Here is a 24,291-nt window from a genome sequence, read left to right as displayed (position 1 = left end):
ACAACCGCCCAGGACTCCATATCTTGGCACACTTGATCCATCCTGTGCCCACCAGTAGGGAGTTCTGTGAGAATTTTGGGAATGCGCCTGCAGTAAGTGCTGCTTCTAGGTGGGTGTTTGCCTTGACCCACCGCTGGTGTCACTCACCCTGGGGACTCTAACTTCCCTCCACCTATTTGTTTCCTGCTCCCAGACTGTCATTAATCAAAATAATTATCAGATTTCTTCAGTCATTATTTGTGCTTTTTTTTTTTCCTGCCTTTGTAAGTTCTTCTCAAATAGCAGACTGGAGCAAACTGACATTTAGTGTTTTGAATTAGATGAAGAAGATTATATTTAATTTTCTTACCCAAGAGACCTTCCATTTTCTCTGAGAACTTTTTCTCGTGATGAAATTCTTTAGGCGAATTTATTATCAGCTACAGATGTGATTCATTTTGTGCCAAGGACAATTACCAGGTTCCAGATTTTTACTGCTCTAACAGTTACCTTAATTTTAGAGCAGAGTCTGTAAATAAACTGACTTTAATAAATGCATTTTCCATGAGTTTTATAGGACTTAATTTGATAATTAGATGCCAGTTTTCAAAATGTTTTCACCAGGGCTTCCCTGGTGGCTCAGATGGTAAAGAATCTCCCTGCAATGCAGGCAACCCGGGTTTGATCCCTGGGAAGATCCCCTGGAGAAGGAAATGGCAACCCACTCCAGTATTCTTGCCTAGAGAATTCCATGGACAGAGGAGGCTGGCTGCAGTCCATGGGGTCACAAAGAGTCAGACACAACTGAGCTACTGACATTTTCACTTTCTTTTCAAAAAGCATAATCTGTGCATCTGTGCCAGATATTTATGGCAGGTGTAGAGCAACGCTTTTCCTTGTTTGCTTGTTTTCAACAACCCCTACATTTATAAAAGTGCCACAACATTTTCTCTTTTCACCATTGGGCTTCTGTCTGGTTTATCAGAGAGAGAATTGTTTGGGGCAGGGAAGAAGGGAGATTAAGAAGATTTCCAGCAAAGAGTGACAATTGCTACCTGTCTGGCCCTCTGATGGAACTTCCTTAGAGTTGGAGGAATGTGGAGGGGAAAAAATGGATAGGCACATGCTCACTTAGAAGAGCAGAGAAAATGTCTTTAATCATTTTTGTTCGAGGGGTGTCTCCGTGAAGATCAGGTGGGTGTTGAGGAGTCTTATTTATTGTAGACAAAGGTTTACTCAGCAGGTTTGCTTCCTGAACTTGAAAGGAGTGGAACTAAGCCCTATGGCCCAAGCATACTGCAAAATAATCCAAGTTTGGGAAAAGCAAGGCTTTGGGAGGACAAGACAAATAACCTGGGAAAGTTTAAAGCTTTCCTGCCTGACGCTTCTACCTACCTGGTTCAGTATTTTAATGTGGAAAGCAATTTTCCTTTCTCTGAAATGAAGCTTGGGTTTGTGCAAATCCAAAGAAAATGTTTTCACCAGTACCTTTGCATTTTCATCTGCCTTCCTTTTCTTCATTGTGGACTCACATCTCCATCTGTGTTCTTAAACTTGGGCATCAGCATATACATGGCCTTTCAGATGTATTGGGCAGTCCTGAGGGTGTGCACGGCCATGAGACTGCCTCTACACACATGTGCAAAACTGTGTGACAGTCTCCTTCACAGAAATGTGTGAGGCTCTTACCTTTGAAAATTTTGGAAAATACTTCTCCCAAGGAATCTCTGAGTTAGCTTATCCATTCTGGTACTATATGACAAAAACCAAACATGAAAAAACCAGATGGAGTTTCTTTTACAGTGTGGGGCAGCAGCTGGGAAGGATCAGGAAAGGGTGTTTCATCATAATCATGTTTAAGATATAAAATTAGGAAGGGTGCTGGGCTTCTTTTAGCATGTGAAGTCAAATGAGGGCGGTGTTTGGATATGTGCATTACTGACGCCTGAGATGTTCTGCAGGCATCGATTTCTTTTATAGTAACATTTGTGAACTGGGCAGTAGCTGGCTTTTTCTTTTATGATTTTAGTGATATCATCTGCTTTTTAGTATAAACTTGCTAGGACTTCTTCTGGGTTAGGTAGGTTTGGAGATGATTTAAAGTCTGCAGTGACTGTTCATTCCCATCTTCTAAAACAGAGCTTTGCATAATTAGGAGGTATAAAGGAATGACCATGGGAGTCGGGAAAACCTCCCTGAGCATCCCAGCTCCTCTGTGTACAAGTTTTCTGTGACCTTGAGAATGTTACCCCTCCTCTTGCAAGCCTCAATTTCTTCTTCTTGTGAAATCAAGGTGAGATCATTAGTTTTGTAGTGTTGTGAGGAGTCAGCTACTTTTATAACATAAAGTTACAGATAACCCAATAGTTCCTTTCCTCCCATGTCCTAAAATACAAATTCATTTCTCTCATTGATTTCTTCCTCTTCTCCTTGTTTGCTTCCATCACATCAAGTAAACCAAAAAAACCACAGCAATAAATTATTTGGGGTTTTTATGGCTTTCTTACTTTTGCAGAGGGGTAATTCCAAAGTTCCTGTTTTGGAATCTTGACACTGCTTTTTGTACACAGTGTTTTCTTCTTCTCTGCTCTACCCCCCTCTCTTTTCTTTGGTCTCTGCAGAGAAGAAAGCTCTTTGTGTTGAGCACTTTAAAGTCTGGTTACTGCCTTGTCATCTTGCTTTTGGTCTCTAGCACCAGTTACTGTCTCTCTCTGGCTGCTGCTAGAGCTGAGTACTTTGGGGGCAGACTGTGGTTCCTCTGCACTGCCAAATTATCTAAAATGACAGTAGCTTTTGGTTCAAAAAGCTAAACTTAATTTTATGGTGACACGGAGTTCAGTTTAAGCAGCTCAGGGAAGCCAGTGGTGTTTCCACAATGCTTTAGTAAGATGAAGTGGATCAGTGTAAGAATAAAATCCTTTATCAATTTAATAAAGCAAATCATTATATTTGAAATGTGCAGACTAACTTCAGAATCTAGTTCTTGGCAGTTCAGTGCTTTCTCTTTGCTCCGTGTAGATCTCCTGTCATGATGGTTCCCTCTGGTCCTTTAATTCAGATGTGTTCTCTGCCCTCCCTTCGCTGTCTCACTCAGTAAATCTGTTCATCTGAATGTGGCAATCCCCCAGCCGCAGAAGTACCTCTTCAAGAACAGAGGATGGAGGCTGACTTTGTGGATGGTGGATGAAGTGAATGCACTCTTTTTAAGTAGCTGTAGCTCATTTGTCTTGTGATAGCTCTTTGGGCTTCTAGCAGGCACGTGTCCCATTGTTGTTATGTAAAACCCAGTATGTGTGTGTTTGACAAGTTAGCAGCGGGGAGCTCTGCTTGCTCCCCATCCTCGCTGCTGCTGCCGCCACCGCCGTCTCAGCAATTGTTTGGTTTGGCAGATGGCCAGCTCTCTGCTATAAGATGCATTTCCTTGACAGGACAAAGTGTGGAGCCGCATTAGCTGCAAAGTTTATGAAGGTTAGCTAAACACACACAATAAATATTAATAAACAAAAAAAAAGCCCACCCACCTTTGACTTTGAATTCTGTTTCTTCATTCCATGTTTTGGAATCCGGGTAGTGTTTGATTAATAACCAGTCTTAGGGTAATTGAGCCTTAAGTATCTTTTGCCTAACTCAGACTGCTCCCAGCGCCCTCATCGGATGCTTGGTGACTCGCCACCGCAGTGGATGGTGCTCCGGAATGACTGTTTAGTTCCAGGGGGCTCACTTGCCTTCTCCTTCCTTCCGTGTAAAAAGGAGGGTAAATGAGCTTCTCCACGAGAGCTTGTGCTGCCCAGTCACGTGTGTGTGAGGGCGTAGGAGGGAAAGACTGTGAGCGGGAATAGAGGTGCAGTGCCCTGACCTTGGACTCCCTGGAAAGCAGTCAGACGTTGGTCTGTTGGCCCGGCCATTGCCTCTCTCTAACATTTAAACCCTCAGCGTAGATGGAGAGGGTAACAGTAACCTGCTGCCCCTGGAAACTGCCTGTTTGGCTGGTGTCTTGGAATTTATCAGGCCTACGTTGTGGATCTTTTCCAATTCTGTACCCTTTTCGCTTGACAACATATTTGAGAACCAGTAATCTTAGACTGCTTAGCCAGACCTCTAGAGAACCAAGGAAGGGAAATAACTTTAGTACTATGTCCTTAAAATTGTCCTGGTTCCAATTGTGGGCAGCTGAGATTTCTGAAGACCCTTGAGAGCTCCTCTCAGTGTCTTCCCTTGCCCCTCTGGCTCTTGTTCATCCTTCTTTTCTGGCCCACATTGGGAGGGAACTAACCCTCTGTGTTTGTATGATACTTGAGTGTAATAAAAATCTGGAGGAATCAAATTATTTCTCATAGGCAGTAATGATTTTAACTTGAAAATTGTCTGTCTCCAACCCCACCTAGCAAAGCAATCTATTGAGGCTGGATGAGTTGTAACTTTTAATTTGTTCCTGCAGCAAATATTTATTAAGTATCAGACACTAATCTAGGCACTTGAGATCCTTGGCCACACAAAACAGACCAAGAGCAGCCTGTGTAGAACATTTATTCTAGTAGGGGAGGCAGACAGTAAGCGTGTGTGTGTGTGCATGCTTAGTCTCTTCAGTGTGTCTGACCCTGTGCGACCCCAGGGACCATAGCCTGCCAGGCTCCTCTTCTCTGTGGGGTTCCCCAGGCAAGAGTGCTGGAGTGGGTTGCTGTGCCCTCCTTCAGTGGATCTTCCCGACCAAGGGATCGAACCCATATCTCTTGGGTCTCCTGCATTGACAGGTTCTTTACACTAGTGCCACCTGGGAAGCCCAGACAATAAGCATAATTAACAGTACGTTATTTATTATGTTAGAAGCATGATTAACAGTAAGTTGTATATTATGTTAAAAGGTGACACATGCTATGAAAGCAAGGAAAATAAGGGGAGTTGTGTGGTGCAGTTTCAAATAGAGTGGTCTGAATAGTGATGACAGTTAAGCCAGGACTTGAAGGAGATGAGTATTGGCTTGGATGAGCTTATTCTAGCTTTGATGTGAAGTTGTTTGTGACTCTTTTCAAGTTTCCACATACCTGACCTTCATCGTCTAGAGATTTCCAGTGGTCTAGGCATGGTTCTCACATTAGTCTCAGTGACGGGGCACGTTGTAGTCAGGCTGTGCTTTGCAGACCATGAACTATTGATAAGCTTAATTCCATCTTACCAACAAGGCAGTTTTGTTAGGAGAAAAGTGTGACTTTTTCTACACATGCATGTAAAGTAAGTCTCATGAGCACACGCACAAAGGTGACAGTAACCTCACCCCCTAGTTGGTAAACTTTGATTTACTGCTTTCACATTTTACTGAAAAATATGATTTACTATTTTCAAGTTTTTCTATTAATATTCACTCACCATTGTATATGTTTTATCATCTTTTAGCACTTGCTAGTAGGCATTGAGTAGCAGATACTATAGGTTTAAAAAAAATCGTGGGACGAAATCTTAAAATTGTACAAACCTGCCTGTTTAACTTAATTTTCCCCCTGATGATGATAGGATAAACACAGCCACTTGGTTTGATTTTCTCAACCCTGTTCAGCAGTGCTGGAACCACTATTCTGGAATATTGTCAGACGTGAATTAGAAGTTCTGCAGACACTTTTACATATCTTCCATTTCTTCCTTAGTTTCTCAGGAATCTCAGAGTGGGCTTTGTAGCCATTTAACTACGTGGATTTTTTTTTTTTTAACCAGTCAAGAGGAACCCAGAATTTCTATCAAAAGGGATTGCATCAGACAATCCCCTGGTATTTTGAGCATATAGTTGATCTCTGTTTTATTTTTTTAAATCAAATCAAACTTAATAACATGATAAATATAATTAACATTGCTGTATGTCATGTGACAGCTGTTAAGACAGTGTATCTTAAGAGTTCTCATCACAAGACAATAATTTTTTTTCTATTTGTTTAATTTTATGTCTATATGAGATGATGAATGTTCAGTAAACTTATTGTCATAATCATTTCATGATATAAGTCAGATCATTATACCTTAAACTTACACAGTGCTATATGTCAATTATATCTCAATAAAACTGGAAGAAAAAAAAGTAAAAACCACACATGTCAACAAAAAAATAAAATAAAAGTCTAGAGGGATGGTATGGGGAGGGAGGTGGGAGGGAGGTTCAGGATTGGGAACACATGTACACCCGTGGCGGATTCATGTTGATGTATGGCAAAACCAATACGATATTGTAAAATAATTAGCCTCTAATTAAAATAAATAAATTTAAATTAAAAAGCAAAAAAAAAAAAAAAAGGATTGCAGAAATTACCAGATATTCTATCTTAACAAAAGAACTAGATGGTTGGGGAGAAGTAGCCTCCCCTCCAAAAAAAAATTCAGCCCAAGGTAGATTTAGAAGACAGAAATTCCATGATTTACATTTTAATATTAGAACATAAGATGGCAATATCTAATTGTACCCTTTCCTATTAGTCCTTGTACGTTGCTTGGCACATGAGAGATTCCTAATAATCACTGAATTAATGTTTCCACTCATTTCTTGTTCTATCAGAGTGAGAGTGACATCTGCAGAACCCAACATATGGTATTTCTGCCTACCAACCTTAGCCTCCTTCCCCCACCTTAATTCTATCCCTGCCATCTCTTCCACCTCTGCCCTCTTATTTCAGCAAAAATTAAAAACAGGTTGTAGTTCTCACTGGGAACTTGCAGTTCTTTCTGACCCCAAAACAGCACTTATTTTCCTCACCAGTAATGATTCACAGGATCATAGCTTCTTCCAGTGAACCTTCTCCTAACCTGCTTTTTGTTCAGGTTAACATCACATCTTTATATTCCGTATCTCTGTTTTACTTCTGCTATTGTCCTGCTGGTTAATCTCATAGATAGGGAGATATTATTCATAGTTCACAAATGTGTGTTGTTCCTGAGAAAGCTTTATGAGATTTGGATCTTTGTTAAACTAAAAATAGTAACCACCTGGCCTCAATATGCTGTCCAGAGGGGCATACTGTGTGCATAAAAGCATGAATCGCTGAGATCTAAATCTGCTTCATTGGTAAAATGAACCAAGTTATGTGGGTTCAGCATTCCAAGATGCCAGCCTCACATGACAGCAGAGCTGGGAAGGCCCAGCTTCGTGGTTTTGATGCTATCAGAACAGGAGAGGAGACAAGGCAGGAAGGGGGTATCTTTTATATTTTTATAGAGTGTCACAGAGATAATATGTGATAGAACAGAACTCAGTGGTTTGGAAGAAAATGCCCTAAAAGCTACAAGTCATCATCAGGGTGACATTCAGTTTAGTAAACTAGCCATCCAAGTACCAGCAGAGTTTTCTTTCCCTTTTATTTGTGCCCCATTTAGATGATTCCCATGTCTTTTCCTTTTTAGAGTGTTGTCCGCTGCCTGTGGCACCCAAAGCTGAACCAGATCATGGTGGGGACTGGAAACGGGTTGGCTAAAGTCTACTATGACCCCAACAAGAGTCAGAGGTATTTCATAAGTGTTGCCTGTTTGAGATGGATGACAACAACTGGGGGGAGGGCTTTTTTTTCACCCCTGCTTTTATTTATTTCCTTCTTTGATGGGGATCCACCCTTTTAGAAAATGCAGCTGGCCCAGAGCAAAGCCTCAAACTCCTCATATTGTGCTTTAAAGAGGATTTAGATAGCTCCTTGATCCATACAGAATTCAAAGTGAAAGTTTCCTGGGGATTTGCAGTTCTTTAGCTGAAATGTTGAGTGCAAAGAGGGGGGGAAGGCCTGCCCACTCTGCATACCACCCTGGACAGTGGCATTAGTAGTGATGCATGTAAGGGATTAACAGAGCAGGGAACGAACCACTCACAGGAAATGGAACTGGCTTGTCTGTTTTGTTCCCTTTCTGTTTGGGCTTTTCTCAGGTACCATTTGGATGTTTGGTGGAGTTGTTCTCTGCCAGCAGAGGACAGCACAGACAGTTTCCCCTTCTACCCCACATCTGCCCAATTGTCAAATTTAAGCATACCAGTGTGTTTCAAGGACCTAAAAAACTCACTGGAGGCTCACTCAGTCCCTCAGTTATTTCTCTTTTCCTCGGGCACAAAGGTAAACGTGTCACCATCCAAAAGAGATGCTCTGTTTCTCTCTATTAAGATACAGTAAGTGATTAGCTGTTTCTTTAGAATATCTATTACAAAATTCCACATGCTAAATTTACTGGGGTCCCCCATAAACCTGTTGTGAGGTCCCACAGTCTTCTGGGGGGAAAGGAAGCCTGTCCTCTATTAGTGAATATTTATTGACTATAGTTTGGCTCTGAATAGAAGCAGACAGTCCTATTTCCTTCAGAATTTTCTGAAATTGGAATCTTTGCCCTATAAAATAAAATTATATATTGTGGTCTTTAAGAACAAATAGGATTTTTTTGTTATTTAATAAAGAAATTTAAAATACTAATGTAAGTAGGATGAAAGGAAGGGGGCCATTTTACTTGAGAAAATGATGAGCCCCATTTGATAGCACCCTTTAGAAGGCACTATCTTTGGACTCTTTTTAAAAATTTACTTATTTGTATTTGTCTCTCCTGAAAGGGATACTCATTATTGCTAAGGAGAGTGAAACATTCTAAGCACACTTTTGGTTAATCCCACACGTTCTTGGGCTGTAGCCCCTTGGCAGTCCTGCCAAGCTGACTTGGATCCAGACACTTGTACTCTTGTATTTGAGATGTGGACAAATGCCACTTGGGCTGTAGACCTGCCAAGCCATAAACTTGAATGACCAGACACTTGTACTCTTGTATTTGAGATGTGGACAAATGCCACTTGGGCTGTAGACCACCCAGGTTGCTTTCATCTGAGCCATAAACTAAAATTTGAACCCTGTGACCTTTAGGGTGAAAAGGTTGATTAATGTTAATATCTCTTTAAGATCTTAATTTTAGGTTATTTCTATAGATTTTTAAACTAGCCTTTTGTTTTCCGGTTACCTTTCTAACCCTCTCACACAGTAGTAACCACTGATGCACAGACTTGCCTTCCCATATGTTTAATCTCTTATCACCAAGGGCTCCATCTGTGGCCAGTCCTTAGAAAGCCAAGGACTTGGTGAGTTGGTGTGTACAGAGTGTGTTCCTGAAAAGTGTCTAATGCTTTTGACATCGACTTTCTGTTTCTAAGACCAAATAAAGGAAATAATTTGCTTTAACTCCTCTCAGGGGAGCGAAATTATGTGTAGTTAAAACCCAGCGGAAGGCGAAGCAAGCAGAGACTCTAACCCAGGACTACATCATCACCCGTAAGTTGTTAGCATGGTCTCTCTGTCATGCATCTGTCTTCTGTTCTAGTGTGCTGTTGATCTCATGGCTTTAGAGACAGAAAAAGCCCTCCAAGTTCAGGCATATATTAAAAAATACCCTATTCATGTGTTTAGGATGGGAGTCATGTAATCGCAAACTCCTTCATCTTCTGTGACTCATCCCAGAGACAGGGTTACTTCATGTAACTTTCAACCCCAAAAGGAAGAGCCTAAATTCTGTGACCCTGTGACAGATTGATCCAGAGACCTTCAGATATAAAATGAACTACCTGAGGTACAATCAGAAATCTTATCAGGACAGAGCAGCGTCTCAGCTTTGTCACACAACTTTGTTAATCTGATAGATTTTCGTTTCCCAGAGTCACAGTCTCAGACCTGCCAAGGGTAGCGGCTAGAAAGATCTCAGATGCAGTAGCAATTGCCATTAGCAGGTGTCCCGTGGACTTGCTCAGTGGCTCAGTCTCAAGCCCAGGGGGCGCTGCACTGCTGGGTTTTCTCCCTGGGGGTGGGTCTTATATAAAACCAAGTCCCTTGGAGCTGGTGATGAGTAAAAAGATCCCATGGCATTTTTTTGCAAGAGTAGAAGTGTTAAAGTCAGTGTCAGAAGCAGACTAGCTCATGTAATTACACGTGGCCTACTTAAATTCCTGCAGTCGTTTGAAGTGAAAAGCTATTTTTCCCTCTCCTAAAAATACTATTGTGTCATGTTGCCCAGCAGAGTGATGGGTGGCTGTGTTTCTCAGCTCCCCTAACTCAAGGCAGGCATGTTACTGGTGAGTGACATGGTCCTGGCCCAGCTGGCGGTGTGCATTGAGGATGGCAGGCACTAGAAGTGGTTTTCAGGTGTTACAGCCATTTCTGTCATTCACATCATAAATTTCCTTTAAACCCTTATTATCCTTTTAATTCTCCCCCACTTTTCTCTTTTAAAGAAGTTTTAATTTGCACCTAAACATTCAAAGACATTATTCTGGTACTTTTTGTGGTCATAAATAGATACTTAATTCTTTCCCCAGTAGTCTTCCCCCTCTCCACCAGAATATGACAGTTTCCCTTATAAATTTGTATTTTCTTTTATATTCTGAAACTTAATTCTGACATTGAGTGAACAACCAAGAGCAATTGGACAGATGTTACTCTCTGATTTTTATTCTTTTGTTGACCACATTGAAAAAGGAATAAGTCCCTGTTAAGTCACCACATCAGGAGATTCAGTCACCTCTGTGCCTCTATCCCAGTTTCTGTGGGATAAGTTTCCCTCCCTTCTGGTTGCTCAGTGTTGTCAACCATTCCTGAGAGGTTCACACATTTCAGAAATGTGTGAAGTGATTCCAGTGTTTATGAGGCCTCTGAGGACACCGAGGCTGACAGCTAGCTGTTGGCATTATTCACATTTGGGTCCTGTAAGAAAAAAAGTAAGCGGCAGTCCCATTAAGTGTTTCTTGTCAAAACCACAGATGTTAAGTTTAACTGCTGCCCACAGTCTGGTTCATGGGGAGCCTCATCAGTGTTTCCGTGACGGTATTTGACAGTATTTCCTGAGCGCCATTAGTTGCCAGGAGAGGTGAACAACGTGTCTGGTCTCAAACGAAATTGGCTAATTGGTTGCAGTAAGACTGTCTTTTATTATTAGATGAAGGCCGTCATTATGACTTCCATTTCATCTACATTTAGTCATGCTCTAGCTATGTTTTTGGATGGAAGGGTTATTATCATAATGAAATTTTTCAACTGTGACTTCTCCTAGCTCATGCCTTGCCTATGTTCCGCGAACCTCGCCAACGGAGTACAAGGAAACAGCTGGAGAAGGACAGACTGGATCCCCTGAAGTCTCACAAACCCGAGCCTCCTGTCGCAGGCCCAGGTGACTGATCTAGCTAGTGACCTGCAGAGGGGGTCATTGAGGGCCAGGGTAGGGTAATCAGGACAGAACTTGGAAGATCTTTTGGGCCTGGATACCCGTCTTCAGAGATTTTTACTAAATAGGATTTTTCAAACACCTTCTTCTAGCCTCAGAACTTTTTGCTTAAAGAACTGATGCAGAAGCCCAGTGCATAAAACTGATGGAAATGGAGCTGCTGTGCTGAAGCAGAGAGGAAGCCTAGAGCCATTTCTTCTTGGTCTCCAAGTCCTTTAGGGGACCTCACTGGAGCTCTGGGGCTCCTTGGAACTCAGTGTTTAAATCACTGCTCACCATACTGGCTTAAAATTCAACATTGAATACTTTGGCCGAAATTTAGGCTGGATTAGAGTTCACAAAAGTCAGAAAGGGGCCATCATTTAGTTCTGCGTTATTAAAATAGAGCTACCCATTTCCCTAGAAGATGAATAAAAATCCTTAGAGTTTCTAAGAAAGTAAGGCCAGAAGAAAGCAAGGCAGAATCAGCCATCATACAGCCGCGCCTTTGCTAGAATCCCTTTCTCTGTTATCAGCTGCACAGTCTCCATTTATTCTAGGTTCACAAGCTTATATCATTTATGACTTGTTAATTCATCTGAACCTGACTTCTGGACCTCTATCTCTTTGGCCTGCCCCTTTAGCATTGAAAAAAATCTCATATACCAGTCTCAGTTTTTTCCCCATTTTCTCTGCCATCGTCCTCTAATCAGAGTTCCTGTATAATATTCTTGCCTGGATTATTAAAAAGCTCTTGTAACTAGGTACTCTCTCAACGCTCTCTCCTCACTACTCCCTTCATTCATCTTACAGCTTTTATTCCCAATTCCTGTAGTTTTCATATTGCTGCTGCCCCCACATCTTCAGAAGCTGTGCACTGTCCAGTTGCATGCACAGAGATTCAGAGTTCTCTGCAGTCTGACTCTCAGCCGTGTTTGAGCTCTACACCTCACCTCTCTCCTACTCTAATCTTCTGATATGACTGTTGGTTCATCCCTGCCCCCAAATGCCCATTGAACTTACCTCTTTCTATACTTTTGTATTTAAACTATTCAGTTCACTGAAAATAACCTTCTCTGTCTTCTGACTTCTCCCAAACTGGATGTATTTCTTCCTATAGATTCCCTTCCCACATCAGCTTGAAGAGCTCTTTTCTTCTAAGTGCTACTAATATAATAGTTGCTAGCCATACAAATTCTCTGGCAATCATTTCCTGCCTAATAAAATTAATCTTTTAGTGCTACTTGACTTTTCATGTGGTGTTTTGTCTTTTTTTTTTTCTCTTTAACCTGCTTGAGAAGTCATATGTCTTTTGAGTACTGGGAACCAGGCTAGCAGTTGAGGATTCAGTGGGGAACAAATTCCTGAACAGGTGAAGCTTCCTGTCGAGAGCCATTACATATAGTAAAATAAGTCTATTATTCTATTATTGACTTATTAAAATAAGTCAATCAGTCTATTCACCTTGTTTTCTTTCCTACAAGGTCCTTGGAAGATGGCAAGCCCTAAGATATTCTTGTTTAAAACTAAAATAGCATCTAATGATGATTGGTTATTTTTATTAATTGAATTTCATGTATTCATGCCTGAAGAATTTTTTAAGGCATATACATGGCAAACTATTTATATTTCTTCCTACATTGCTGTCATTGTGTAAACTGGCAACTAAAGCATAATAAAAACATGTCAATATTTTAAAATACTATGGGGAAGTTGAGCTTTGGTGATGTTCCACTTTGGTTGTGATTACCTTAAATGAAAGCAGAAAGGACAATACTCAAGTACTCTTAAGTGTGCTTCAAACTAAAGGCTATAGAAGCCCCAGAATGCTTAAAACCTTGATTCTTTGCGGAATGACAAAAATCAGGTCAATCTGAACCCCTGACCCTACCCTGTCATTCACTGAACCTGTAGCCTGGGCAGCCAGCAGTGAAGGATTTTCAGCCTTGTCAGATAAGCCCAGACTGTATGCTCACTCTGTTCCTGATTTGTTTTTTTCCCTTTGGAACAGGTCGTGGTGGCCGGGTTGGAACCCATGGAGGCACTCTGTCTTCATACATTGTGAAGAACATCGCTTTGGACAAAACCGACGACAGCAATCCCCGGGAAGCCATTTTGCGGCATGCCAAGGCGGCCGAGGACAACCCGTACTGGGTTTCTCCAGCATACTCCAAGTAAGGAACCAGCCTTTTAAAATAGAACATTTCTTATGTTAACAAATTGGGTAGAACATAGCTTTGGGGTTCTAACTTCTCCCTTTCTTTTTTATTCTTAAGCATGAGAAATAGGCCAGGTACTAAAGGTCCAGAAACATACGCATTTGTTTATATCTGAGGACTCTAAACTTCTAAGTTTCTAAACTAGGCCACTTCCATCAGAGTTATACCAGTATTCTTGCCTGGAAAATTCCTTGGACAGAGGAGCCTAGCAGGCTGCAGTCTATGAGGTCACAAGAGTCAGACATGACTGAGCACTCACACAAACCCATTGTGGGGGTTCCCTGGTGGCTCAATGGTATAGAATCCACCTGCCACTGTAGGAGACGTGGGTTTGATCCCTGGTGGGGATGATCTCCTGGAGGAGGAAATGGCACCCCACTCCAGTATTCTTGCCTGGGAAGTCCCATGGACAGAGGAGCCTGGGCGATTTGAGGGCCCCTGGTGGGGAGCATCATATCCTCTACTGCATGTGTTGTAGCAGAGCAGACTTTACTGTATGACATCAGTGGTGGATGTTCACAACATGTATGAGTAACCAGACAACACAGATGGAACGTCTCTGAACGGTTAGTTGGATAATATCACAACAGCTAAGAGGGTCATATCAAGGCTGGCCAGCTAAATAGTTTGCATTTAGCCTTCATTTGTATCAGATCTGTGTGCTATAAACTAATATGTGTCAACACATCCTTGGCATTCAGATATGCTTGTGGGTTTATGGATTATGCCTCTGTTGACACTTCTGTTTCTAATGGAATCGTTATTGTCTATTACCATTAGGGATTTTTTATGCTTCAAAAATTTGTTTAGAAGCATACCAAAAATTATCTGAGGAAAGGAAGAGTAAACAGAGCCATAGTTTAAAATTTGCCAAACATAGTTAAGTAACATTTTGATAGTGAACTGCTCCAAACAGATGTACATACATTTGTACACAGAGTAGATTGTTGCAGTGTCTCCACAAATATTGAAAAAATGTCATTTGCTGATTAATGATTGGTATTAGCAACATGAGCTTCCCAGGTGGTGCTAGTGGTAAAGAACCCACCTGGCTAGTCCAGAAGATGTAAAAGTTGTGGGCTTGATCCCTGGGTTGGGAAGATCCCCTGGAGGAGGGCATGGCAACCCACTCCAGTTTCTTGCCTGGAGAATCCCATGGACCGAGCTTGGTGGTCTACAGCCTGTAGGTTGGACAAAGAGTTGGACATAGCTGAAGTGACTTAGCACGCATGCATATGTTAAAATCTTCTTTTTTCTTTTCCTGTGAACTTTCTGTTTATGTCTTTTGCCCTTTTGTCTATTTGTCTTTATATTAAGGAGCTTAACCCTTTGTGTGTCATGTATTGCAAGTATTTCTACTAGTCAGTTGTCTTTATTTTTACTTGGTTTATGATATTTTCCCCCCAAGTAAAAAACTTTATTAAATGTGGTCAGATTTAGAGGGGTTTGTTGTTGTAGTTGTTTAGTCGCTAAGTCATGCTGACTTGTTGGCGACCCCCATGGATTGTAGCCCACCAGGCTCCTCTGTCCATGGGATTTCCCAGGCAAGAATATTGGATTGGGTTGCCGTTTCCTTCTCCAGGGGATCTTCCCAACCCAGGGATCAAACCCAGGTCTCCTGCATTGGCAGGCGGATTCTTTACTATTGAGTCACCTGGGAAGCCCCTGAAAAATTATATCACACACAAATAATTTCCAACATTTGTACCTGCTATTTCTTTATCTTATCTAATTGTACTGACTAGTACTTCCAGAACAGTATTAAATAATAAAACCAATAGTGCACATCCTTTTCTTAAAGCTTGTGTAATTGCCCTTTTTGTAGATGAAAAAAAGTCAACATTGGCAATTTCATATTGTTCAATTAATGGTATCTCTCCATAAAGCATGACAACTTTTGAAAACACCCACATGCAAGATGTTAGAGAAGATTCAACAAAGATTTATGGAACACCTACAATGTGTCAGATATTGTTTTAAGTTGTGGTTTATGGAGCTTATATTCTGGTAGACAGAGACAGACAATAAATAAATCCATAAATGTTAGATGGTAGCAAGTGCAATGAAGAAAGATAAAATAGGGATAAAGGGGCATAGAGTAATCGGGGAGAGAGAGGGGCACTATTTTCAGATACAACAATCAGGATAGAACCTCTGCTAAAGTGGTCGTGGACTTGAGTGGAATGAGGGAATGAACCATGCAGGGATCCAAGGGAAGAGCATCCTAGGCGAAGAAAACACGGCGTGGAGACAAGAGGCATGTTGCTCTGAAATAGATGCTGAGTTTTATTGACTTCCTTTGTCATGTCTCTATGAATTTCTACTTGTTGTGTTTTTGTTTTGGTGGGAGGTTTTTCTGGCCACACTGTGTGGTTTATGGGATCTTAGTTCCCCAACCAGGGGACCAGAGATGGAACCCTTGACCTCTGCAGTGGAAGCTCAGAATCCTAACCACAGGACTACCAGGGAGTTCCCTGTGTACTTCTACTTTGATCAATGAATATGATTCATCATATTACAAAATTCCTAATAGTGGATCATCCTAGCATCTGTGATATGACCCTCACATGCTTGTGGTTTGTTCTTTGTCAGGTGTTAGGCTGCCTTCCTAAAAACTTCATGTGCTTTCCTTTTCTGTGTATACTCTTGAACTGCCTTGTGTACCATGAAATCTATTTGTAAAAATCGGAGAGATGGTGAAACTGTTGAAGTCAGGTGCTTTTGTAGAGGAGAGAGTGAGTAGTAATTCCTTAATCTTTCTCTTGGTTGTCTATCCCCTCATGGGAAGTAGACTCTTTGGATTTTCTGACTTTTCTGAGGCTGCTTGGTAATTAATATTTTCTTGGAAAAAAACACCCTCTTCCAACAACACAAGAGAAGACTCTACACATGGATATCACCAGATGGTCAACACCGAAATCAGATTGATTATATTCTTTGCAGCCAAAGATGGAGAAGCTCTATACAGTCAGCAAAAACAAGACCTGGAGCTGACTGTGGCTCAGATCATGACCTCCTTATTGCCAGATTCAGACTTAAATTGAAGAAAGTGGGGAAAACCACTAGACCATTCAGGTATGACCTCAATCAAATCCCTTATGATTATACAGTGGAAGTGAGAAATAGATTTAAGGGACTAGATCTGATAGAGTACCTGATGAACTATGGACTGAGGTTTGTGACATTGTACAGGAGATAGGGATCAAGACCATCCCCGTGGAAAAGAAATGCAAAAAAGCAAAATGGCTGTCTGGGGAGGCCTTACAAATAGCTGTGAAAAGAAGAGAAGTGAAAAGCAGAGGAGAAAAGGAAAGATATACCCATTTGAATGCAGAGTTCCAAAGAATAGCAAGAAGAGATAAGAAAGCCTTCTTCAGCGATCAATGCAAAGAAAAAGAGGAAAACAACAGAATGGGGATGACTAGAGATCTCTTCAAGAAAATTAGAGATACCAAGGGAACATTTCATGCAAAGATAGGCTCGATAAAAGACAGAAATGGTATGGACCTAACAGAAGCAGATGATATTAAGAAGAGGTGGCAAGAATACACAGAAGAACTGTACAAAAAAGATCTTCATGCCCCAGATAATCACGATGGTATGATCGCTCACCTAGACCCAGACATCCTGGAATGTGAAGTCAAGTGGGCCCTAGAAAGCATCACTATGAACAAAGCTAGTGGAGGTGATGGAATTCCAGTTGAGCTATTTCAAATCCTGAAAGATGATGCTGTGAAAGTGCAGCACTCAATATGCCAACAAATTTGGAAAACTCAGCAGTGGCCACAGGACTGGAAAAGGTCCGTTTTCATTCTAATCCCAAAGAAAGGCAATGCCAAAGAATGCTCAAACTACTGCACAATTGCACTCATCTCACACGCTAGTAAAGTAATGCTCAAAATTCTCCAAGCCAGGCTTCAGCAATATGTGAACCATGAACTTCCAGATGTTCAAGCTGGTTTTAGAAAAGGCAGGAGAACCAGAAATCAAATTGCCAACATCCGCAGGATCATGGAAAAAGCAAGAGAGTTCCAGGAAAACATCTATTTCTGCTTTATTGACTATGCCAAAGCCTTTGACTGTGTGGATCACAATAAACTGTGGAAAATTCTGAAAGAGATGGGAATATCAGACCACCTGACCTGCCTCTTGAGAAACCTATATGCAGGTCAGGAAGCAACAGTTAGAACTGGACATGGAACAACAGACTGGTTCCAAATAGGAAAAGGAGTACATCAAGACTGTACATTGTCAACCTGCTTATTTAACTTCTATGCAGAGTACATCATGAGAAACGCTGGGCTGGAAGAAGCACAAGCTGGAATCAAGATTGCTGGGAGAACTATCAATAACCTCAGATATGCAGATGACATCACCCTTATGGCAGAAAGTGAAGAGGAACTAAAAAGCCTCCTGATGAAAGTGAAAGAAGAGAGTGAAAAAGTTGGCCTAAAGCTCAACATTCAGAAAATGAAGATCATGGCATCCGGTCCCATCACTTCATGGCAAATAGATGGGGAAACAGTGGAAACAGTGTCAGACTTTATTTTTCTGGGCTCCAAAATCACTGCAGATGGTGACTGCAGCCATGAAATTAAAAGATGCTTACTCCTTGGAAGGAAAGTTATGACCAACCTAGGTAGCATATTCAAAAGCAGAGACATTACTTTGCCAACAAAGGTCTGTCTAGTCAAGGCTATGGTTTTTCCAGTGGTCATGTATATATATGAGAGTTGGACTGTAAAGAAGGCTGAGTGCCGAAGAATTGATGTTTTGAACTGTGGTGTTGGAGAAGCCTCCTGAGAGTCCCTTGGACTGACTGCAAGGAGATCCAACCAGTCCATTCTAAAGGAATCAGCCCTGGGTGTTCTTTGGAAGGAATGATGCTAAAGCTGAAACTCCAGTACTTTGGCCACTTCATGCGAAGAGTTGACTCATTGGAAAAGACTCTGATGCTGGGAGGGATTGGAGGCAGGAGGAAAAGGGGACGACAGAGGATGAGATGGCTGGATGGCATCACTGACTTGATGGACATGAGTTTGAGTAAACTCCGGGAGTTAGTAATGGACAGGGAGGCCTGGCGTGCTGCGATTCATGGGGTCACAAAGAGTCGGACATGACTGAGCGACTGAACTGAACTGAACTGGAAAAAAAATTCATCCACATTTTCAACTTTCTTATATAGAGTTAATTGAAGCAGAAATTGATTTTGTTCATTGGTTACTCTAACCCAGTATCATTTTCCTGCGTCATAGGTGGTTTAGTATTATTTACAATTGAATAATATGCTAGTCTCATAGCAGTTCTGCAAAATGGGTTGAATAGATACTGTCATATCCTTACCTTACATGTGAGGAGACTAACAATTTACAATTGAAACTAGAATTAGACTTCATTTCTCTTAATCCCTTGTAGGGCTTCCTTTGTAGCTCAGTTGGTAAAGAATCTGCCTGCAATGCGGGAGACCTGGGTTTGATCCCTGGGTTGGGAAGATCCCCTGGAAAAGAGTAAGGCTTCCCACTCCAGTATTCTGGCCTGGAGAATTCCATGGACATGTGTAGTCCACAGGGTCACAAAGAGTCAGACCCAACTGAGTGACTTTCACTTTCCCTTTCTCTTGATGCCTAAGTTAATGAGCTCCTCAGAGGTCTGTGGTCTCTCTCAATATACACCTTCCTAATGCTACGTTTTGCTCCCATCTCTTTCCTTCCATTCAGTTTTGTCACTTTACGTTTATTGCTTATGAAATTCATGGAACTGTCTGTGGCATGTGATTTGTTAGCCTGTATTGCAGTGCAGTTTCTCCTGTGCTCACCTGCTAGAGTGTACTATTTTACTGCCAAAGAGCAGAGTGTTTGAAGGGAAGCTAATATTTAAAAGGATCTTTTCATAAAGGTGAGAATGTGTGTCTGATTGTTCTTCTTCACTGCAATTGATTTGTGTCAGTGATGAAGTGATGAAGTGGAAATTTACTCTGTCTTGCATTATCCCAGAAAAACACAATTATTGACAGATATTGCACAAATCTGCCTGCTTGCAGATGACATATACTCACCTTTTCTCTCCAGTGATAAGAACAAAGAGCCTTTGAACCCTTTACCTTTATTTTTGAGTACTGAAGTTTCATTCCTGGCACTCGCAGTCTAATGGCCCTGAAAGTTTTAAAACACAGCAGGATCACAGAGGACTCTGGTTTAGCTACACATGGGCAGATTCAATTACAGTTTCTTGTCAAAAGATGTTGCTGTAGGGAGGGGAGGGGAGCTGGCTAGGGAGGGGACAGGATAAAGATCCAGAATGCTATTAGCTTGCACATCCCCACGGATAGTTGTGTGTGGGAGTCTGAACCCTGGCCAGTAGCCTGACAGCCTGACAGCTCTGTCAGCCATGATCGCTTTTCTTGCCAGTTAAGTTGCCAATATTGCTGGTTCAGTCAATTTAATTTTCAATGTGCATGTCTCAATTGATACAGGATACATGGATATGTGTGTGAGCATTAATTTTTATATTGTAATATTAATTTTATATTAATATAATTTATATCAATTAATAAATATATTAATATATCATTACCATCTATAAAGGATCCACTGAAGTCATGTTGAGTTACTAGGCAATATTTCAAGAGGTCAGTCTTTGAGTGAGTAAAGATTTGTGTCAGGAAGAGACATAAACCCATAGAGAGAAGTATAACTTTTTTTCCCCTGAGTTATGGTTGCCTGACTGATATCACTGAGCAGTGTATTCCTATGTAAAGGCCAGTGTTTCTCAAAGTGATTTTGTGGACTGTCTGTGTCAGAGTCGAGGGTGGGAGTGGGAAGGTTAATAATGCAGATTTCTAGACTTCACCCCAACTCAGTTAGACTGAGAGAATGGGGCTGGGAATCTGCATCTTAAGAAGTTCTCCAGGTGATTATTTTCCCCACTAAAGTCTGGTAATAATTTTTAAAAGTAATTATGTAAAATAAACCACAAGTTATTCACCTTCTAAAACTTCAAATGTATGAAATAGATTATTTTGATTCTAGAAATTCATACTGAAGACAAGTTACTTACATAGAAGAACATTTCCCCCAGGGTTTTTTTTTTTTTAAATAGTAAGCTGCTGTGTTGTATTTAATAGTAAATTATTTTATCAGATACATTCTACATATAGCTTTTGAAAGTATAAATTGGGGAATAAAGGATGTGGTAATAATGACACTGCTGTTATACCATGCGAGTCATGTTTAAAATTCATATATATATGTATAATTCTTTTAATCCTCACAACAATCCTATGAGGAAGGGGTATTATTTTTCCAATTTTGCATATGAGGAAACATATAACTTGACCAAGAGGCCGAATTGGGATTTGAACACAGGTGGTCTGGCTCCAAAGCCAAACTTCCACTTTTGAGTACTACAGCGTACTGCTTCTCATCACAAAGCAACTGGAAGTAGTTATTGGAAGAGTTGAATAATAGTGAAGCTGAAAAGATTACCGTGTGTGCCAGCATGGCTAGTGGAAGAATGCTAGCTAGGAATCAGAAGTCCTGGGGTTTAGTTCCTGCTCCAGGCTCACTTAACCTTCATGAGACTCTTTCCCCGTGTATGAAGTAAGAGATTAGGCTACACTAATGCCCAGCTTTCGTGCATGTTTTCAAATAGAATCTGTGGCACACCGTTTCATACATTTTATAAACGTGAGCTTAGGGAGGACATTGAAGTTACCTGGGCTGCCTCAGGCTGTGTGCTCTTCAAAGATTTAATCATTCTAACTTGTTTACCCACTTACTGATAGTGGTTTTAGAAGATTCTTTTTGTTTTGTCCTCTATTTTTTCCCCCAGTTTCCACAGGTTTCACGTATGTCCCTTTTCCCACTCACCCAGTCTTGGAACTCTCATACAAGCCTTACGAGTTAGTGTATCCTGTTTAATGAGTCTGAGATATGTTTAGGTATTTTCCAAAATATTCTGTCTTCATTTTCTGAAAAAGAACATTCTTTTTCTTGTTTCCTCTCATCTTATGCTTCCCTAGTGTTTTTTATGTGTAACTAAATTACCTCACTGTATACCTGAAACAACATTGTTAATCAACTATGCTCCAATATAAAATAAATATTTTTAATAAATAAATAATAAAAATTATCTTTGCTTAGCTCTTCACCCAAAAGAAGGGACCATTTCAAATGGAATCTTTTGGTCAAGCCTTTATTTAATCTTCATAATTGTGCAATTGTGATGACTGGGTCAGGGTTCATCTGTACCGTATTCATTCTAACAGGGTTAACAAGTGTGTCAGATTGTCAAGTCATGGCTATAATTGACTTTGGCTTTGAGGTTTTTGCTTCATAATAAACAATGGGCCTTGAGCCAAAAAAGCTTGTGGTTTACAGTCACATACTGATGACTAAATATTACAAATGATTTCCCCTCATACTCGTTCTATTACTCTGGAGCTCGCTTTATGCTCTTTGACTGAATCATATCAGGAGAATATCCATAACTAAAAAGAATTTGACCTGTCAACTTCCCATTGCAGCCAGAGACACTTTGAGACTTCTCTGTGGCCTGAGCACTTGAGGAGGAGTGTAGAAAGCCTAGGTTAGAGCTTAGTCAGAAGAGACAGCCTTTGAATCTTTGAAAGGGCACTTTGAATCTCTTACATAAACACTATATCCAAAAAAATGCCCTTTTGGAAGATTACAGGGAGAATTTTTATTCATTACTGACTGTTCTACGCAAAATTCCTCTGGATGGAAAAACTGAAGATGCTTTGAGAAGCACTGCTTCAGGTGTGGCCCCAAGTTGGAGGCTAAGGTTTTTCTAAGGTGCCTCCTTTTTATCCCAGGAAGGGGGTTTGTTCTTCCTCGTTCTCAAAGTGGAAATGAGGTGGGACTCAGCTTCTGCTGGGCTTCTGTCATTGTTCTATGCACGCTATTGCTGGAAGAAGACTCACTCTGTGCAAATAACTTTGAGAATTCAGTTTAAAAAACGTTCCAAGAGGAACATTAATCAGCAAGAAGTTTCAGCTATTCAGAATTTATAGATTTGAGAAAGGCATTTGCTTAAGCTTTTATATTTACTTCATGAAATATTAACTATTAGCAAGTGCAGAATGTTACTGAAGCTAAATCAAAGCAAAAAACCCATCACCCCTCCTCTGATTAGTTTATTTAACTGTTAGCGGTAATAACTATATTGCTGTCTAATCTGCTCTCCTTTTCTTGGTAACTCTAATAAACAAGATGACACATATAGTCAAGTGAAAAATGTTTACTATTTGCCAAATGAGTTAATCACACTGGAAAATAAAATTTTCACATCAGCCTTCTCTAAGTTTATTTTCAGTTAACACTTAGAAAAATGGGTACGTGTGGACAGTAAACCAGTGAAACAAAGAGTCTGGATAAAGTTGGATACTTCACTACTTCCTAGTGAGGCTTATTAGCTCATCCCCCCTCACCTATTGAGTATATGTGATGCTTGGGCTTAATGGAATGTTCCCCTTACTTCCTTTTTCTTCAGATCAGTCCTTTTATAGGATTTTGTTTGGGGCGCCTGAGGTAAATCTGCTATGAGACTGTAAGTTTGAGTTGACCTGTCTCTTGAGAATTCTAGAGGAGCTGATTAAATAGTAGACGGGAAATGAGTGGTTATAAAATGCCTTCTTGAAGCAGTAGAGTATTTTTCTTGCACATTGTTTATTTATATGTGTATTTCCCTAGTTGCTGCCATGTCTTCAGTGCCCCTTTGGTATAGTTTTTCTACTTTTTCCTCATGGAAGCACCCAAAAGAGTCTGTGTTAAGACCAGTGTATGACTTCCATTTCTTCAAGCTGTCCAGAAAAGAATCCACTTTATGTGACGGGTGACAAGGTTAGAAGGGGCTTAGAGGGTTTTCTGTTGTTTATGTGTTGGTTTCCTATTGGTTTTAAAAGTAGGAATTTCTGGACCAGCTTTTAAGTGTTTTCAAAACATTTTATCTTTTTGCTTGTGTCATTTTGCTCTTGCTTGACACTCTTGATTTATTTTTATAAATGTTTTCTATGCCGAGGGCAAATTAGGCCACCCCCAGGGAAGAAATCTCCTGGTTATGTTCCTGACTCTGCTGGAAGTTGCCTAATCACTTCTGTTCTTCATTGTCTTGAAAAGTGACTAAAGAAGTCTGTTTTAAATGCCCTAAATTATCCTGAATTGATTTTTTTTTTTTTTTGGTCTTCCCTTTGTATGTATTTCCAAAAAATCTCAAAAGAAAAGCTGCTAGAAATAAATTTAAAGATAAAAATCGCTGGCAAGAAAGAATAGCTGCAAGATTTAAAGCTCTAATTCTCTCATTTTGCTTCTATAAAACCGTGGCATTCTCTAGACTGGACAGATACACTCATTGCGCCAAGTCTAGTAATATGTTTTGAAGAACCTGGTCTTTCTTCAGCAGACAACATACAGCTCTTATGGACGGTGCTGGCCTGTGTGTAAGAATGTTGGTTTTGTCGGGGCGGGATGGATTGGCTCGAGGGAAACTTGCTTCCATGGGCCAGATCTCCCTTCACCTCCCCATCCCATTCTCCTGAGAATTAGAGACTGCTCCTTAAAGGGTGGCCCTGTGAGAATGCAACCTCAGACTTCCTTCACCGAGCCCACACAGGGCCAGCTTCTCTAGATGTGAGAATACTTTCCTGCAGTTGGAGTAAACTCGTCATGTGTAGCAGTCTGTGTTAAGAACACAGATTCTCTGCCTTCAGAGCCTTTCTTTCCCAAGCACAGGGAGGGAGGGGGTGGCCAGCGCACGCTCCTCCCAGTGTGCTCCACCTGCCAGTGCCGACAAGATAAGCTTAGGAAATTTTATAGCAATTGGAGATTTTTATTGAATCTAATAAAACATTTGGATCTGTGTTTGGTAGTCTTTTAATTTTTTTCTAGAAATATTT

At 40.8% G+C, this 24,291-nt stretch overlaps 1 protein-coding gene across 1 annotated transcript in view; it reads left to right on the top strand.

Moving 5' to 3' along the window:
- WDR70 (WD repeat domain 70) overlaps positions 1 to 24,291 on the top strand; it is a 277,914-nt gene that overhangs the window by 248,562 nt on the left and 5,061 nt on the right. Inside the window, exons 14-17 of the mRNA XM_061393692.1 lie at positions 7,357 to 7,457; positions 9,163 to 9,242; positions 11,011 to 11,127; positions 13,172 to 13,334. Of these exons, the coding sequence (XP_061249676.1) occupies positions 7,357 to 7,457; positions 9,163 to 9,242; positions 11,011 to 11,127; positions 13,172 to 13,334 (461 nt within the window). The remainder of the gene's footprint in view (positions 1 to 7,356; positions 7,458 to 9,162; positions 9,243 to 11,010; positions 11,128 to 13,171; positions 13,335 to 24,291) is intronic.

Source organism: Bos javanicus, chromosome 20 (genome assembly GCF_032452875.1).
Source record: "Bos javanicus breed banteng chromosome 20, ARS-OSU_banteng_1.0, whole genome shotgun sequence".
NCBI classification, from domain to species: Eukaryota; Metazoa; Chordata; class Mammalia; order Artiodactyla; family Bovidae; genus Bos; species Bos javanicus.
This window is presented reverse-complemented; position numbering and strand designations above follow the sequence as displayed.